Source organism: Microplitis demolitor, chromosome 3 (genome assembly GCF_026212275.2).
Source record: "Microplitis demolitor isolate Queensland-Clemson2020A chromosome 3, iyMicDemo2.1a, whole genome shotgun sequence".
Classification (NCBI taxonomy): Eukaryota; Metazoa; Arthropoda; class Insecta; order Hymenoptera; family Braconidae; genus Microplitis; species Microplitis demolitor.
Genome location: NC_068547.1, coordinates 4365355 through 4383599, shown reverse-complemented (window position 1 = coordinate 4383599; position 18245 = coordinate 4365355). Strand labels below are relative to the sequence as shown.

The 18245-nt window shown below is 29.4% G+C and overlaps 4 protein-coding genes across 4 annotated transcripts; 2 read left to right on the top strand and 2 right to left on the bottom strand.

Annotated features, from left to right (window-relative positions):
- Positions 1-77: 77 nt before the first annotated feature.
- LOC103580671 (uncharacterized) lies at positions 78-3136 on the bottom strand. Its single transcript, XM_008562505.2, has 6 exons — positions 2963-3136; positions 2400-2647; positions 1597-1922; positions 1276-1519; positions 911-1191; positions 78-754 (listed from the first exon to the last, which is right to left on the bottom strand). Exons 1-6 carry the CDS (start codon positions 3033-3035, stop codon positions 523-525), a joined length of 1404 nt encoding a protein of 467 aa, XP_008560727.1. The 5' UTR covers positions 3036-3136; the 3' UTR covers positions 78-522.
- Positions 3137-4940: 1804 nt separating this feature from the next.
- LOC103580760 (SET and MYND domain-containing protein 4) lies at positions 4941-7083 on the top strand. The gene is made up of 5 exons (XM_008562644.2): positions 4941-5073; positions 5173-5982; positions 6045-6205; positions 6440-6736; positions 6805-7083. The coding sequence occupies exons 1-5, from the start codon at positions 4941-4943 to the stop codon at positions 7081-7083; spliced, it is 1680 nt and encodes a 559-aa protein (XP_008560866.2).
- Positions 7084-8265: 1182 nt separating this feature from the next.
- LOC103580670 (zinc finger MYM-type protein 3) lies at positions 8266-15776 on the top strand. Its single transcript, XM_008562504.3, has 5 exons — positions 8266-8448; positions 9397-13704; positions 13793-13914; positions 14834-14981; positions 15055-15776. Exons 2-5 carry the CDS (start codon positions 9417-9419, stop codon positions 15327-15329), a joined length of 4833 nt encoding a protein of 1610 aa, XP_008560726.1. The 5' UTR covers positions 8266-8448; positions 9397-9416; the 3' UTR covers positions 15330-15776.
- A 69-nt stretch (positions 15777-15845) lies between these two features.
- Positions 15846-18198, bottom strand: LOC103580669 (39S ribosomal protein L19, mitochondrial). Its single transcript, XM_008562503.3, has 3 exons — positions 18033-18198; positions 17142-17877; positions 15846-16453 (listed from the first exon to the last, which is right to left on the bottom strand). The coding sequence occupies exons 1-3, from the start codon at positions 18097-18099 to the stop codon at positions 16324-16326; spliced, it is 933 nt and encodes a 310-aa protein (XP_008560725.1). The 5' UTR covers positions 18100-18198; the 3' UTR covers positions 15846-16323.
- Positions 18199-18245: the final 47 nt, after the last annotated feature.

Here is an 18245-nt window from a genome sequence, read left to right as displayed (position 1 = left end):
ATTAAATTAATTATCGAAGACAAATTCTATAAAAATAAATTTAAAGTACGGAGTAATATTTCGCAACAAACAAACTTACAGATATAATTTTTTATATAATATGTAACCGTTTATATCAACTATTTATTTCTTGTAAAATTTTTCTGATAGTAATGATATAAATAAGTACTAGATGTATTCAGAGATACGAAGCCGATGGTTGTAAGCTGTCTTCAGTGTCGATTCACTTGGAACAATTCGAGGTATGACTTTTTATTGCATACAATTTTTTAAACTTCTCGCTGAAATTCATAAATTAATGTTGCGAAATAAATAAATCAAATTTTTTCCCTGGTTTCTTTTCTTTTTCTTTTAATTTTCATACTTTTGTATGAAAAAACACACTATAATCGATATTTTCATAAAGTTTTAATTAACGATAACGATTCATCGATATCTTAGCACTCAAAAAACCTAAAATATGATGGATATTACGATTTTATGACAACTTAACTGAAAAAATTATCTTAATAAAGATTTTTATTAAAAATCACTTTCTTCTTCACTTTCATTAAATGACTCTTCATCTACAAGCGAAGGTGGTGGCGATTTTTCAAGGACAGTATCTTCCGACAGAGTCATTTCTCGAATAAAATCTATTTTTTCTTCAATTTCCGGAATTTTTTCATTAATCAGTTTTTCTACATCCACCTTATCAAGTTCATCTTGAAGCCGTCTCTTGATAGGTCCCTCCATGGCATCCATGATTTGATATCTTATAACCAAATTAAAAAAAAAGAATTACAAAAGTAAAATCTACCCTGGTCAAAAATAAAACTCGATTTAAGATGACCAAGTCTAAATCAAGTTCTATTGTTGACCCGGGTAGACTTATATTATTTTATATAATGACAAATTTTTTTAAACATACCGTAATAAATTAGGTAATATATTTATTCCAGCTTCTATAATATAATCTACTGTACCCGCACCGTGTATTCTTGTTTGAATATTACCAAGCTCAATATTAAGCTCTTCTAGAGATGCACGTTTCCGGGTATCCACAGGTTGGCTTAATTTTATTTGCACTCGTAAATACTGAACCGTAAATGAAACTGTTCCACCCCTAGAGAGATAACCCCCGATCAAACCCATTTCCCAGTGAGTTTTACCTTCGATTTCTTGTGTGCCCACATCAATCATTGCATAAACCTTTAGTTTGAATTATTTCATTCGAAATAAATAATAACTAATAAAAGTATACTATTGTTTAGATAATGACTATAATTAATTCACCGTTCCATTTTCCATAGTGAGTGTAATGTTACCCATACGATAAAAACTCGCAAGCCCAGTCAGCCAGGTATGGCTTGAGATAACAGTAAAAATTCCAACACTCTGAGAGTAATCCTTAATTCTATACGGGTCATATCCCATATCAGAAACTTGTTTGCGAGCCTCGGCAACTGCCATGTCAAAAGGCGAAATAGAGTTTGGAAAGTACTGCGGCAACTGAGATATCTGTTTATTTACTTCACCTCTAAAATTATATGATAGTCATTTTTCACCATTTTTATGGAGTAACGATATCAATTACGATAGTAATATTATCTTTACCTTATATTTGTATTAACTTCCTTAAGAATGAATGGTTTAATGCTATCGAAAATAAAAACTCCTAGAGAATTAACAACACTTTGAAACACTGATCCCAAAAAGCCAAGATTCTTAAAATCTAGATCAATCTTTGAAAATGTTAAATCCATATCAATATCCTGGGCATTAAGTTTTCCATCTGTTCGAACTTGAAGTTTTGCGAGGGCCTGAACATTTACTCCGGTTAATTTAACAGTGAAATCGCCAGATGATGATCCTGGCAGCCAGGAAGAAAGTGTGTAAACTCCTCGAACATCAACCGTTTCAATACTCAAAGTAGCTGAAACCTTATAAATTTATTTCATTTTTTTAAAATGGCTGACTCTACAAGGCTCTGAAAATTTCCAGTTTCGAGCTTCGAGAATTCAAATTAATTATTAGGTTTATGTTTTCGAACTTTTTTAAGAACTCAGAAACAAATCTTTAATTGAATTTTGCCGATTACAGAGTTTGGGTGATGAGCACTCAAATGATTTTTTATATCTTAAAAATTTGTAAAAGTATGAATCAAATGAAGTTATTTATCATTATTTATTATTATAAAGTTTTATAAAATTTCATAAAATTGTATGAAATTTCATGAAATCAAATCCAGTCATAAGATAATAATTTTCTAAAATTTTATAAAAGTTTCTGAAATCTTGTAAAATTTTCTGAAAATTATTTAAATTTTATATAAAATTGTATAAAATTTATTCAGTGCTAATCATAATGTTTTGTTAAAATTTTATTTCGAATTTTTTTACGTCACAGTTACAGTTTACCTGCATTAATGCTAATTCGGAATGTACGTGTTCAATCCGAAATTTCGAGAGACCATATATTTTGATGGATTTCAAATCCATAGTATACATCGAAAACGAATGTTTCATATCTGGAACTGTCATTGGATCAGATATAGGGGCACCCGGGATTCCGATAGGATCCGGTTGCTGATAATGCTTGAGTATTAATCGAATATGGTCACCTAATTTTTTTTCTCCTTGTGCCATTTTCATCTTTGTATCATCTCCTAAAATAGATTTTTAATTGTGTTTCTTAATATTCTAATAGTCAGTAACTCATAACTAACAAATCACTTATATTAAAATAACAACGCATTTTAACTAGAAATAACAACACAGCAGTAAACGAAGAGGCATGAAAAAAAATAGTTATTGAGACGATAGCTTTTTTACCCAGGTCAAAAATAAAACTTGATTTAGGCTTGGTTTAGACTTATTCGAATTAAATTATAAAGCGCAAGAAGTCAAAACTAAGGTGAAATACGAAAAACTTATTAAGTATTAAAGTATGCTAAACAAAAAAGATAAATTCAATTCTGTACCTTCAATTGTAGCATTATTGCAGCTAGAGAGGAAAATCCCACCGATAAAAATAAATAATTGAATTAATTCCATCTTACTGCTCCGAAGTGTGAACACGTCTTTATAGAAATGAAATAAGATTTATTTTCAAGTTCGTCTAAGTTACCATGTCGTCAATCAATTATTTAGTAATGAATACACATTAGATTAGAGAAAGATGCGTCAGTAAATTAAACACGACATAGGTCATTGAGAGTCGGGGTCATTTGCTTATCTTTTTTGTTTTTTTTTATTTAATCTTCTGTGAAATTTTTTGCTTATCTGAAATTTCAGAATCCGATAAAGTGTTTAATTTCAAAATAATTTCCTTGTATATATTTATTGATGTTATGTTAGTTTATTGTAGTAAACGGAGAAAGAAGAATAATAATAATTACCATTCTACAAAGTAACCAGACTCATTTTTTGTAAAATAGTAAATAATGCTATGTAGAATAGGATTCGTTAGCATTTTTCTGGTAATGATTACTATGTTACATTGAAACAAGTAAAATGGTAAAAATTTCTACTTAGCATGGGAATCAGGGCTACGTAGAATGCTACTCAGTTCCATGCTTGAATAGCTGTCATTAGTTTAATAAATATATATAATACAATGAAATAAACATGCGCGAAAGTTTGTGCAGTAACCGGTGTATATGTATAATTCATATTCTTATTACGAATACAAGACTATTCCTGTGATTGCAACAGGACTGATCTTGTAACTGTAACAAGGCGGATCCTGTTGCAGCAACAAACTCATGCTACAGAACCTATTTCTGTTGCAGCAACCCGGATCGAAATATCTAGGCTCATCGAGGCTTATTGAGAATCTTTGAACATCATTTAAGGCTCAAAATGCTTTTTTTACTCAGTGAGGCTGGATTGAGGCTGGATATTTCGACCCGGGAACATCTCTTTTTTTTCGCGTAGTTAAATAATCAATTAAAATATTGTTATCCGCAGTTACTTCTAAAAATAGTTATTAATTTAAAAATAACAGAATTTAATTTTAAAATATAATACATACACTCTATTACCGCGCGTATCGAGATACGCAAGCGCACTCAAAGCTGAGACTTACAAAAAACGTGCCCATCGGGATAAAATAAAATACAGAAATTTTGAAATCCGTTGTGAGGATTTTAAATATATATCCACATAATTATAGCATTCGTTTTATTTCATAATAAATCAATGGGCGAATCATTTGAAAGACAATTTAATTATAAATTAATATGAAATAAATTTGATATATTTATATACTCGCAAGCAGTCACTACGTGACATTGAATTGCAAATAAAACTTTTATATCGACTTTATATTATAGTTCAATCGTTTAATTGATACCCATCCAAACAGAGATTTAATAATTATTATAACTGTTTTATTCTTAGTTTTATTATTTCTGATAAATAAATTAGATTTTTAATTCAAATAAATAAATTTAAATCAAGTAAGTCTACTGTTAATATTTTTTTGTTTTAACTTTATATTGTATAATCAAATTATTAATCTATTTACAGGTGTATTAAAAACAAAATTAATGTCTTGCAATCAGCATTATAAATCTTATTGAGAATCTCATATTTATTTTTGAGATCGTCAGATTTTACAAATTTAAAAAGTGAATTGTGAAAAAAAAAGTTATAAAATATTTAAATGTAAATAAATGATGAAATGAATTGAAATGAAAACTCTTATGTTTTATATCGAGTTATGCCACGCTCTTGGTTTAAAATATTTGAATATTATTGCATAATTATAATTAATATATACAAGAAAATATAATATATGCAAGTGATTTTGCTCAAATCAGTTGATACCATTAAATGCTGTCGATAATCATTCATCAATAAAAAGTCAGTCGTGTAATATTGTAATTTTACATAAATGACGATAGAATAATTTAATACGCACAGTAAATAAATTTTATATTTCATACTATCGCAGATATGGCTGAAGCAAAATCCTTTCCATTAGCTATCGTTAAAATTTCAGTGGATAACGACATTCCTGAAGATTTAAAAAATCAAGAAGAAATAATGGCATACATGTTAGGGTGTATGACAGTCACTGATATTCCAGGCATAGAAGACATGAATATTAAAAATAAAAAAGCTGCAATGAAAATAATAACTGAAACAAATAAAATTATGATAAGTGAATCGTCAAAATCTGTGATAGAATTGTACTCTAAAGCTATTGCTTTTGCACCTCTTGGGTCTCACGAACTAGCTAGAGCATATAGTGACCGTTCAGTTGCATTGTTCAATAAAGGCTACTATGAAGATTGCTTGAAAGATATAGAGAGAGCCTCACAAATCGGATATCCCAATGAATTGAAAACGGAATTATATACTCGTCAAGCTAAGGCTTTATGGGCAATTAAACCAATAATGCGTCCTGAAGTTCAAAAAGCAATAACTAAAGCTCAGTGTTGGATGTCAGAAATAGATGAAACAAGTCAACAAAAGATTAAAACATCTCTGAGTTTATTATTGAAAAATTATTCGCTAAACGCATCATTCACACACTACGACTTTAGCAAATTTTTACCACCAACACCTCAAGATAATCCTCAAATAGTGGGAGCTTCCAGTGCTATAGAGCTAAAATATTCTGAAAATTATGGACGTCATATTGTTGCTACAAAAGATATTAAAGTTGGCGAAGTTGTTTTTGTACAAAAAGCCTATGCGCTCATTAATTCTCGCCATCTATGGTATAGCTATTGCTGGTATTGTTCGAAACGTACATGGTCTAGTGTATCTTGCGAGACTTGTGTTCATGTTATTTATTGCAATGAAGATTGCCGAGATAAAGCATGGAATGAATACCATGATATGGAATGTAAAATTATATCTCTGTTATTGTCAATGGGTCAGTGTGAATGGCTTGATTTGATGGCTGTAAGAATAACGATAAAAGCAATTAAAGAAGCAGGCTCATTACAAGCACTAAAAAATAATCTTGCAAAAATCAATGAAATGTCAGGTATTTCATTACTTTTGACCATATTCAAAAATAAAAATTGTATTCCCTCAATGATATTTCAGATTCGATTGAAAAAGTTTTAACCCATGGCTTACATGACCGCTCGGAATATTTTACTGTTTATTCTTTGGTTCATGATGTTTCGTTTAGAGAAAAATCAGAAGTTGAAGGTCTTTTGTTAAGCAGTGTATACATTCTTCATTCTTTTGCTTCATCATCTACAGTATTAGGTGATGGGATTAATGACATACGAGACTGTATAAATAATGAGTGGGCAGTTTTTTTGGGATCGTTGATTTTAAGAAATATACACATTAGCTCACTAAACTGTTTTTCTGTACGCAAATCCACGTTTTTACAAAACTATTTGAATGTTTTTGGTATCCAAGCTTATATAGATTAGAAATCTTAAATTATATGAGTTCACCTATTTAAATTTTTTAAATATTGTTTTTAGTTGTCTATGCCATTTATTGATATGAAAAGAGGAGATTCACTTGGATCTTTTGCAAGTTTTTTTAATCACAGCTGTTTTAGCAATGTGTGCCCCGCACACTATGGAAACATAATGACATTCCGAGTCACTCGACAAGTTAAGAAAGGTGAACAATTATTCATATCTTACGGACCAAATTTTGACGAACTACCTACGGCAAAGCGAAAAAAACAGCTTAAAGATGACTATAATTTTTTGTGTGAATGCATAGCTTGTCGTTATGATTGGAATCCTTCAACTATTTTTCCGTCTTTGACTGTAAGTATTGCTATTAATTGCCGTAAATCATGGAATTAGCTAATTATTTGTATTGTTAATTTTTTTAGAACAAATCTGTATTGACTGAAGTTGAATCAAAGATAAAGGATCTAATACAAAAAAATGATAAAACAATTGTAACAACTATTCAACCTATTTCTAAAAGCAACGAGTTGGATAGTAATTTATACACCATAAAATCATTAACTGATCTTTTAAATTTATTCTGTGAAAATTTAAACTATCGATCTCGTGAAATGTTGTCTTTCAAGGTCTTATTGGAATCTAATTATTCAAATCATGCTGATATTCATAATGACAATGCTTTTATCATAAAAAATATGTAAACCGATGTTAAATCTGCTCTGATTACTCTTCTGATTAGAAGAAACGATTCAAAACGATTAGAAATGATTCAAAACAATGCAAAACGATTCAATTTTAATACTATATAGATATACATTAATCATTCAGTGAATCGTTTTGTTTAATCAGGGTCTTTATCCATTTTATATTTTAAAAATATATTGATACTAAATTAGACAACAAAATAAAAAATAAAATATTGAAAGTATTATAGAAAACATTGTTTTTATTGTTAGAAACTTTGTTTATATCACCGATTAGTCGCAAAAAATCATTGTCGCTCTTGTAGTTTTTTTTTATCCTGTTATTTCTTCTGATTATTATGACTAAAGCTGATATTTATTTTTTTTTTATTTTTTTGCATATCGTCCCAAATGGGACGCGTGCCAGTTGTTTTTATATTCTGGCCTCCTATACTGCACCACATTTGTCTGGGATGTCACAATCAGTGACCTAAGGAAACACCCAGTGAATTCGATTAGTGCAGTCGATCGCTTCGCTTGTAACCTTCACCTTGATAGTGAGGCCTAGCTTAAAAATATAAATCAAAACATGAAAACATTTATTCTTAGTCTATTTCTTAACATTTAAAAAACATATACGTGATACTTTAGAGATTAGTTCGTTAAGGTACTTGACCACCTTGGAAAGCTAAAAATACATTTTTAATCATTTTCTTTTTTCAGGCCTCGTATAAGACATTACAATGATTTTTTTTTAATGTGCATATTTTTTTTAAGTTTTTTGTTTTTTCGTCATTTATTTGTTGAAAAAAAAAAGTTGAAAAATTTTGAATTGTCAGTTCACTTCAGGATCATAATTTCTCACTACAAAAAAAAAATATTTACAATAATACTTTTTAAAAAATTAATTTCAATTTACGCGGTAAATTATCGTGTACTCGAATTGGCTAATAAGAATAAACTGTAAGCAAATAGAATTATTTTAAACTTGGAAATGATTGGGTGACTTGTCAACATATTTTGCTACTTTTGACTATAGATGGGGTGACTCAGAAAATTTGTATTTTTGGTAACCCTGTTATCGTCTTCTATCTATGTAACGACGTAACTTTTACGAAAAACAGCCAATTAAAAGATAGTATTTTTTAAACCGTATAATGAAATATAAATAACATTATTGTTAAATAAAAATCCACCTTTATGCGTAGCTGTTGATGGTGTGTTAGAATTTTTTTTAGCATCGAGCATCCTCTGTTAGCTCCTGTTGTAAATTTAATTCATATATATGTGTAATGAGAATGTGTGTAATTTAACGATACGATAATAATGTTCTGCATGAAAAATTATAACTAAAAAAATCTACAAACATTGATAAATATACAAGTATGACTATTTATATATTATCTATACTCAATCAATTATTCATTTTACTAATAAAAAATAACTTTTTTAAAATTATTTTTATTTTTTTTTATCGAAAAATGACTTGGCGGCTATTTTATTGCACACTTATGCCGACTATTTATTATTTTTTTATAATTCAAAATTACTATTTTAAGTCATTAAATCTCAAATTTTAATTCACTTATTAATTTATCACGATTCTTGTAAATATTTTTTACAAAATTAACCTCAATGTCACTGGAAAAAAAAAATAAAAAAAATATCATAACCTAACTTTTTTTATGAGTTGATGTAGCAGACATCAAATTTAAAATTATTAATAAATAGAGTAAACAATGAAAAAAATAAAATTAAAAAAAAATGCGCATTTAAAAATTTAAAAAATTAATGAGTGCATTTTTTATAAATATTTTTTTAATTTTTTCCTCTACTTTTTTATAATTTTTAAATTGTCTGATGTTTGCTATATTCACACTCATACTTTTTTTAAAATGATCCTGAAGTTAGCCGACGTCTAATAATTTTTAGATTTTTTTTTCAAAAATGCATGTATTGAATTTTGAATTTTCTAAGCATGTATTTTTTTATTTTTATTTTATGAACATTTTAATTTATTATTTAAAAGTTTTAAAAATTGTCAGATGATGAGTGAATGTTGCAGACGTCAAACAAACTTAAATTATTAATAAATAAAGTTAATAATTGATTAAATAAAATTTTTAAAAAATGCGCTTTTAAAAAATTTCCAAACTAATAAGGGCATTTTTTTATAAATTTTATTTGTTAAATTATATACTCTATTTATAGTTTTAAATTTGGCTGTCTGCTATATTCACACTCATGTCAGATGTCCGCTAACTATCATTTTTTGTTAAATATTTGTTATTTATAAATATAAACATTTAAAAATTCAAATGTATATTTTAGATTAATTAAAAAAAACTATAATGGAAAAAAACGACGAAACGAGTGTTGCTGTTGCTGAAAGTTCCAGTGATAAAGATACTTCCCCAAGTAATTCAACAATTGACAATACTCAAGTAGCTGCCAGCAGTGAAGAACCAGTAGATAATGAAAAAATAACATCTAATGACACAACAAGTATTGATAAATTAGTAAACAATGAAACTACAGTATCTACCAGTTTAAGTGATACTGCTAATGAATGTGATAAATCTAAACAATCTGATGTTGATTCTTTAGCACCAGTATCTACTGGATCAAGAAGTCCAAGTGAAACTTCAGTAGAAATGATGAATGTACCTAGTAGGACTGATACTGAAATAAAAGATAAAGTAGAAGATAATTATGATAAAACAACTGATGCACCGGAAATGGATAAACCCAAAACATCAACGGATCGATTAGAAGCGCCAGTAGATGTAGAAGAAGCTGAAAATATTTTATTAAAGTCCGCTGATGATAAGGAAAAAGCTGAAATTGAATTAGTATCTGTTGATTCCCCAAGTGAGACAACTGATTCAACGGGTTTAGATAAAATGACTGATGATCTTCAGATCATTGATGACAAAGATAAAGATTCAAATGCTTCAGAGACACACAAAGATTCTTTAGCAAGTTCTGAAGATAAACTGACCTCAGTGGAAGTTGATTTAGAAAGTCAAAGCAAAGAAGACTCAAGTAAGTCATCGGAGCAACCAGAGAATACAGAATTTGTCCAGATAGTTCAAGATAAACAAGATGAATCTCAAATTGAAAGTCAGTCAATGGACGCTGAAGATCCATTTGGTGGAGATGCTCTTGCCGCTGATTCAGAATCACTGGACACAGTGGATTTAGAAGAACGGAATATTAATTTCCAGCAGCTTGGAGATCAAGCAGACAATCTTCAGGATATTTTAAGTGCTAAAGACTCGACAGATCCTGCTGATAGTTATCAATCATCAGTGCCTGATAATGACGAAACGACAAGTGAATCTGATAAATTTAAATCATCTTCAAAAAATCGTAGAGATTCAGTAGAAAAAGTTATTGAAGAAATTACCATTGAATTGACGAATTCAAGTGACAAAGACGATGGCACTGCTAGTAAAAATGATAAAGTTGATGACAATGACCAAGATAAAGACAAAAAAGATGAAGATAAAACCAAAAGCTCTGGAGATCAGTCATCTGTTTTACCTGGTCAAGACGACGAGCTCTGTATTGTTCCAGACAATACTAAAATAGTAACAGACCAACCGACTGATAAAGAAATAACTACTGACAAAATAAATGAAAAAATAATTGGATCAAATGACAAATCTAAATCACTATCTCCTGAATCCATTGGAAAATTAGTTTTGGTAAACAAAGTACAAGTTAATCAAGAAGCTAGTGATGCTCCGATAATTGCACCAACTCTAACAGTTGTATCAGCATCATCTCTATCCACTGCTGCAACAAATCTAAAAGAAAAAGACAAAGACAGCAAAAAAGATAGTGATCAAGATAAAAGTAAAGATTCAAAAAAAATTACAGGAGTTAGAAAAGTAGGATTAAAAGTCGTGGACAATATTATTGACGTAGAAGCTGAGTCTAAGAACTCAGAAGTAGAAGAAATAAGTAGAGTTGAATTTTGTAAGCAGTGTAAGAGTGAAAAAGTATGCAGTCATCAGCTAAAAGTAGGCAATGAGATACACAAATTTTGTTCGTCAGCATGTCAAAGTACGTATGCATCAACAAACAATTTAGCAACAGATATACCAAGTGACGGAGCTAATTCAAAGTATGAAAAACGCTGTGCTAATTGTTTATTGATTGTTGAGACAAATGACGAGCGTAATTTATCATGGGAAACAATGGAGTTTTGTAACGAAGAATGCTTGGGTAAATTTCAAACAAAGTACGGCAGTTATTGTCGTAACTGTAACGGTAATGTTGCAGCAATGAGTTTAGGTAAATATTGCGTACGTTTTGGATATGATGTACGTCAATTTTGTTGTTCAACATGCTTGGAAGAATTTAAAAAAGGTCTAAAAGTATGTAGTTACTGTCAAAAAGACATAAGCTCTGGTTCTGATGGTTTTTTGGCGCCAGTTGGTGACAAAGGACAATTTAAAGATTTTTGTACTCAATTTTGTATGGAGAAATATTCTAAAATGAATTCAACAGAACCACCAATTCCTGAAAAAAAATCATGCAGCGTTTGTCAGGAGGAAAAAATAGTTTACTGTGAAGTACAAGTTAATCATTTAGCGCCAGTGGCAATATGCAGTGAGCCATGTTTCGCAGCATTTAAATTTGTTAATAAAGTTGATCCAGATCAATGTTCAACGTGTAAAAAATATTTTGATCAAGGAAAAAAGAAAAATACTGTTGTATTTTATCAAAATGAAGCGCACACGTTTTGTAATAAAACTTGTCTTAATATATTTATAATAACGCATCGTAAAATAGTGCCATGTAATTGGTGTAAAGTTAAAAAATATAATTTTGATATGATTAAAAAAGAATTAAAAAATGGATCAGTCATAACGATGTGTAGTTTAAATTGTTTAACGCTTTATCAAGTATCAATGAATGCTGTCTCATCACGGCGTATAAATTGTGATTTTTGTAAAGAATTTTCCCAAGCTCAATATCATTTGACAATGTCTGATGCTACAATACGTAATTTTTGTTGTTACGACTGTGTAATGAAATTCCAAGGACAGTATACTAAGTCACCAATAACAATACCTGGTGGTGATGATCCTAAAACAACTTCAACAGCAACAGTACCAGTACCAACTGGTACACCTAAGCGTACGTATCCAGCAAAATATCAAATGCAGATGCAGACAACAACTAAAAAATCAAATGAAATGGTCAATGTCCCGAATATAACAATTGCTGGTCAAAAGTCAATGCCTGTGATATCATCAGTTAAAAGTTTAGCTTCTAATGGACAAACTGTTACACTATCACAAAAAAATCCAACAACGATTTCTGTCGGTACAAATAATATAACTAATTTAAATGCTAATGCAACTCAAGTTATTTACAAACAACAAGTAATAACAAGACCAGTCAGTCCAGTTAAAGTTCATAATAAAATGACTCAGTGCAAACCATTGATGCATACAAAGGGTGTTTCAGTAAAACCTCATCCTTGTACAAAATCAACTCAAACTGATGAAATTCCCAAAATTTTGGTTCCTATTCCAGTTCCCATTTACGTTCCATTCCCAGTACACATGTGGAGTTTTCCATTTCCGGTTCCTGTACCATTTCCATTACCAATACCTGTACCTATTTTTATCCCCACAACACGCAACAGTACTAAGGGTATTTTTAAAGAATTGAAAAGGATACAGGATAAAATGCCATCGGATCCATTTGAAGCAGAATTGCTCATGATGGCAGAAATGGTAGCTACGGATAAGAAAACTGACAGTGATTCATCAGATTCAGCAGATGAAAATAATGGCGAAGTTGCTGATGGTAATAATACGCTGGGCGATGATATGTTACAAGAAGCATTGAAAATGACAACAGGTGAATTAGAAGACGCTGCTGTTGATTTAGAAGCTGCATTGACACCTAATACTATCACAGCTGCACAAAATTCTACAAAATCAACTGGAGGTAATGCTGCTAGTGATTCTACTGATAATTCGGAATCAGCGGCCATAAATAAAGGAAGAAAACGTGTCATTCCGTTTAGTAAAACACGTGGTGGATCTCTTAAAAAAGGACGTAGATCTAGTAGTACTGTCAGTAACAATGCTAATGATGTTGATGTTACTTCGCCTGAAGAATCCATAGCGACAACAACAATAACAACGGGAACAGGAACAACGATAACTAAAACAACAACAACAACACCAGCAGCAACAGAAACAGAAACAAGCCTAGCTACGATTACTGAACCACTTGAAAAACCAGACGCTAATATGGCACTGAAATATACTTTTGGTGTAAATGCATGGAGGAAATGGGTCGTTGCTAAAAATAATGAGTTAGAGAAACAAATAACAGCGACTAAAAAATTAAAATTATTTAAAACGGATCTTTTACAATTGACTGCTGATGAACTTAATTATTCACTTTGTCATTTTGTTAAGGAAGTGAGAAAACCTAATGGAGCTGAATATGCACCTGACACAATTTATTATTTATGTTTAGGAATACAACAATATCTTTTTGAAAATAATAGGATAGATAATATTTTTACTGACACATATTATGAACAATTTACTGATTGTTTAAATGATGTGGCGAAAAAATTTTCTGTTTTATATAATGACGCCCGTAAGTATTATTTTATTTATTTAAATAAATAAGTAAATATATAAAAGATTAAATACTTATATTTGATATAATCATTTTTTAATTTTAGAATATATTGTAACACGGGTTGAAGAAGAACATTTATGGGAATGCAAACAACTTGGAGCACATTCTCCTCATGTACTATTAAACACTTTGATGTTTTTCAATACCAAGCACTTTAACTTGACGGTAATTATTATTTATTAATGAATAATATCGATTACTTTAATGATAGCTGGATAACTAGTTTTGTTGATCAGTAAAGCCATTATTCCTTCATTGCAAAAAATATCAATCTCTGATCGTTTCATAAACTCATAATTAAACAATAATAATAATAACATCAATATAAGATCACGGTTAAATAAGAGCACAAACAACAGATATATCAGGATCTCCTTTTCGAAACAAACTTCACCCAGGCTACCGTGCCAAACGTCGTACTCATTGTTGGCGTTCAGGGAGAGATAAAAGTCTTTTGTATCTACATTGGCTAGAATACCAACTTGTTCGTCGCAAGTTGAGTTTCTGGCATCGCGGATGCAGAAGGCAGTTATTCTCAAATCCTTTCACACTTAGGCAATGAAATTTAGCCTGCTGCGCTTGCTAACAATCTTATTGATGGAGCATCAGTAGAGTCAGACTACCAGGGATAATTCCCTGAGCATTTGAGCAAACAAATAATAATGAGATTTTAATTTATCTTAACTAATTAATTACAAGTATCAGTAAACTTTAATTTCATATATTTATAAATATACAAAGTATATTTACTACTCATGTTTATTGACTAGATCACTCTATATAACGTTAAATAAAATATCACAATAAATAAGTGTTAAATTGATCAACAAATAAAAAAAGTTTACTCAATTCTTTGATTGATATGATCAATGTAAACCATCAATAAATATTTGTAAAATTAATTTCAAATAAGGTAAGAGACCCAGTATCCGATCACTCATGTATTTGTATATCTATATTTACTAAATATAGATATACAAACACATGGGGTAATCGGGTGCTAGGCCTCTTACTTAAATTAGTTTATTAAAATTTAAACTTAAAACGTTAAAATAAAAATATTAATTAATATTTTGTATAACAGTCAGTAGAAGAACATATGCAGTTATCATTTTCTCATATTATGAAACACTGGAAACGAAATCCAATTGTACAAAATACAGGAACTGTTGCCAAAACTCCTGGTTCACGCAACGTACTTTTACGATTTTATCCACCCCAATCAACTCTAGGTTTGTATTACTTCTATTTTTTAATTATCAAGTATGTGATTAAATTCAGTAAATATAAATAATTTTATTACAGAAGCCAATTCTAAAAAGAAAAAAGTATATGAACAACAAGAAAATGAAGAAAATCCACTACGTTGTCCAGTAAAACTTTACGAATTTTATATATCTAAGTGTCCAGAAAGTGTTAAGACACGTAATGATGTATTTTATCTCCTGCCAGAACGGAGTTGTGTACCAGACAGTCCAGTTTGGTATTCAACATCACCACTTGCTAAAGAACATCTTGTAAAAATGTTAAATCGTGTTAAAATGGTCAAAGAAATTAATATCGCTCTACTGTCCACATAAAAACTTTATAATTTTACAATTATTGGTTTATTTTCGTTATTTAATTAAAAATAACAAATTATGTTCACTGTAAGTGAATATTATTTAATGAGATGATTAAAAACTACATTAAGCTGACAATTTTTTTTTACTAAAAGACAATTCTTTTTTTTTTTAATCTTTTTATAATAATAAATCTATAGATTTAATGCCTAATTATTTGTCTCGATCTATGTCAAAATTAAAGTATGTCCAAAACTGTATATACTTATAAAAAGGAAAATGATAAATCTCAATTTCATTATTAAATAATTAATCGTCATTAATAGCTTCCATAATATTTTTTATTAGGAAATAGTATCAGTTTTTATGAGCTCTTCTGTAATAATTAGTTTTTAAGCAAAGTATTATACTTTTTTCCGTAATGTACAGATAATCAATGCGATATTGTGAGAAAAAAAATAGTAATGATTAATTTTTTTTTTTTTTTATTAAATGCTTTTTTATGACTCACATTGAAAATCCATACAAAAAAAAAAATACTCTTTTGTACATAGGGTAAAATTATTAAAAGATCTTGTATGTTAAACAAATATCCACTACTATAAAAAAAAAAATTAATTGATTTTGTGATGTCATTACAATTAATTGATAAAATACGATACTGAAGTTAGCCGACGTATAATAATTTTTGGATTTGTTTTTCAACAATTAAAATTAGAAAAAAAAATAAACCAAAAATATGCACATGTAGAAAATTAAAAAGGCTATAGGTGCAATTTTTGAATTTTTTTTTTTTTTACAGTTGCTCGTTTTTGTAAGAAATCCAAAAATTACTAGTCGTCGGCTAACTTCCGTATGATTAAAATACATTTTAAAAAAAAAAATAAAAGCATGTATGTCATTAAATGTAAGTGAAAACAAATGTTTTAAATACTAAGAACTTTTTTTTCTATCGATTGTTTAATTTTTATTGATAATATTAAAAAAAAAAAAATAATACAATGAAACAAAATTACGCATTTTTAGTTGGACGAACGAAACCACGTTTACGTTTTAATTTCTTTCTTGATGTCTCTAGGCTGTGTAGTTTCGTATAGACTTCTGAATAAATAGCTTGTTGTTCTTCCTCAGGAATAGTCTCCCTGAAAATTAATACGCAGCAGTGGATTAAAATATCCTGCAGTGGGAGTTAAAAGTTTATTTTTAAAAATTAACTAAATCTAGAAGTCTGAAAATTTGAATTTTTTTTGACGTTTTTATCACATGAATCGTACTATTGGATCGATTAGTTCACTGAGTATCGTATGATAAAAAAAAATACAAATTTCGGTCCGCAGAATTAATTTTTTATAAGATTTTTTAATTTAAAAAATCTTATTTTTATTTCTCAACTAACTTTTCTTGGTTATCTTGAAAATTAAAAAATTGGAAATAGTACAGCATAGAAATAATTTCGCCGAGATATAGAATTTAAAAAAAATTACTTACAATTGATGTATCAATTGAAAGTTAGTCAGAATTTGGAAAATAAATTTCAATAAAATCTTCATTTGAATTTTTAAATTTTTTAGGCTAAAATTTACATAAATTTCGTTTCACTCTCAATTGATATCAACTGAAAGTTATTTTTTGTGAATTCTGCATATACGGGCTTCGCCCCGTGACTGCAAGACAATCACAATCGGGGCACTGTCTGTGAACGGCCTTAAAAATTAATGAAATTATTTATTAAAAATTACGCCTGTCAAAGTTCATTAAAATTTGATTGCAAAAGTGGTTTCACTGCCAAAGCAAAATTTAAAAAACCAACAAATAATAATTAAATTTTACCTGTAAATTTTCATAAGATCGTATTTCTCCCAGGGCTTAGCACTGACATCGCGTTTCCTCAACCGGTTTGCAGTCAATAAACTGAAATTAGCAGACAATCCTTTCATATTTGCTTGTTCCCATTTAGCACTCCAAGGCAATGGTTTCAAAGGCACTATAGTTTTATTAACAGGAACTGGGGTTCCCTCTGGCAGATATTCCATCTGCATGTCAAGTGGAAATGTACTAAATTCATTGGGTGCATCTCTCAGATAAAACAGCTCATCATCTAATCTTTTTTCAAGCCTTAAACATTCTATTTTTTGAATAGCTGGATCATACAACTCATAGCGTACTTCAATTCCCTGATGATCAACGACATTTCTGAGTATGAAAGCAGCTCGTAAACCACAACCAGTTCGTTGAATACAAATCCCAACAAATCTATTTGATTTCCCTGGAGCATGTGGCTCTGAATAAGTGACAGCAAGTATTGAACCGACATAAAATTCCGGAATGTCAACAAATTTTCTCCTTGATAACATATCCATACGCTCTAATTTTTCTCTCAGATAATTACGATGCTGTGGTGCTGGATCTGGTAAAAACTCGGGATAAATAAATCGATACTCCTGTGGACCACGATCTTGAGGTTTTGAAAAATTAAATCCGTCATCATTATTCTTGTCTGATTCTTTGTCGGTTTCAGTTGTTTTATTTGCTGGTGCTTGTGTTCCAAGACATCTTGCCTGTTTTCCTACTCATAAATATCAAATTATATTCGATCCGGCATTTAATTTTTAAGGTTATAATTTTAAATAAAGTTTTAAAATTTATAAATCTCAAATTAAGTAATTATAAATCTAGAAATAAATAACTGATACTATAAATAATAAGCATATTATACTTTACCTAGGGTTTTAAAAGTATGATAATTTTTTAAAAGATTTTGTGTAAACACTCGTCCTACTGCTGACATTTTTATTTTTTAATCTTTATCTAGAGTGTGAATGTAGCAGACATGAGACAATTTATAGATTTGAAATAAATAAATTTATTAATTAATTAAAAAAATTAAATTTAAAAAAATGCGCGTACTGATTGTTAAATTACCTAAATACGTAT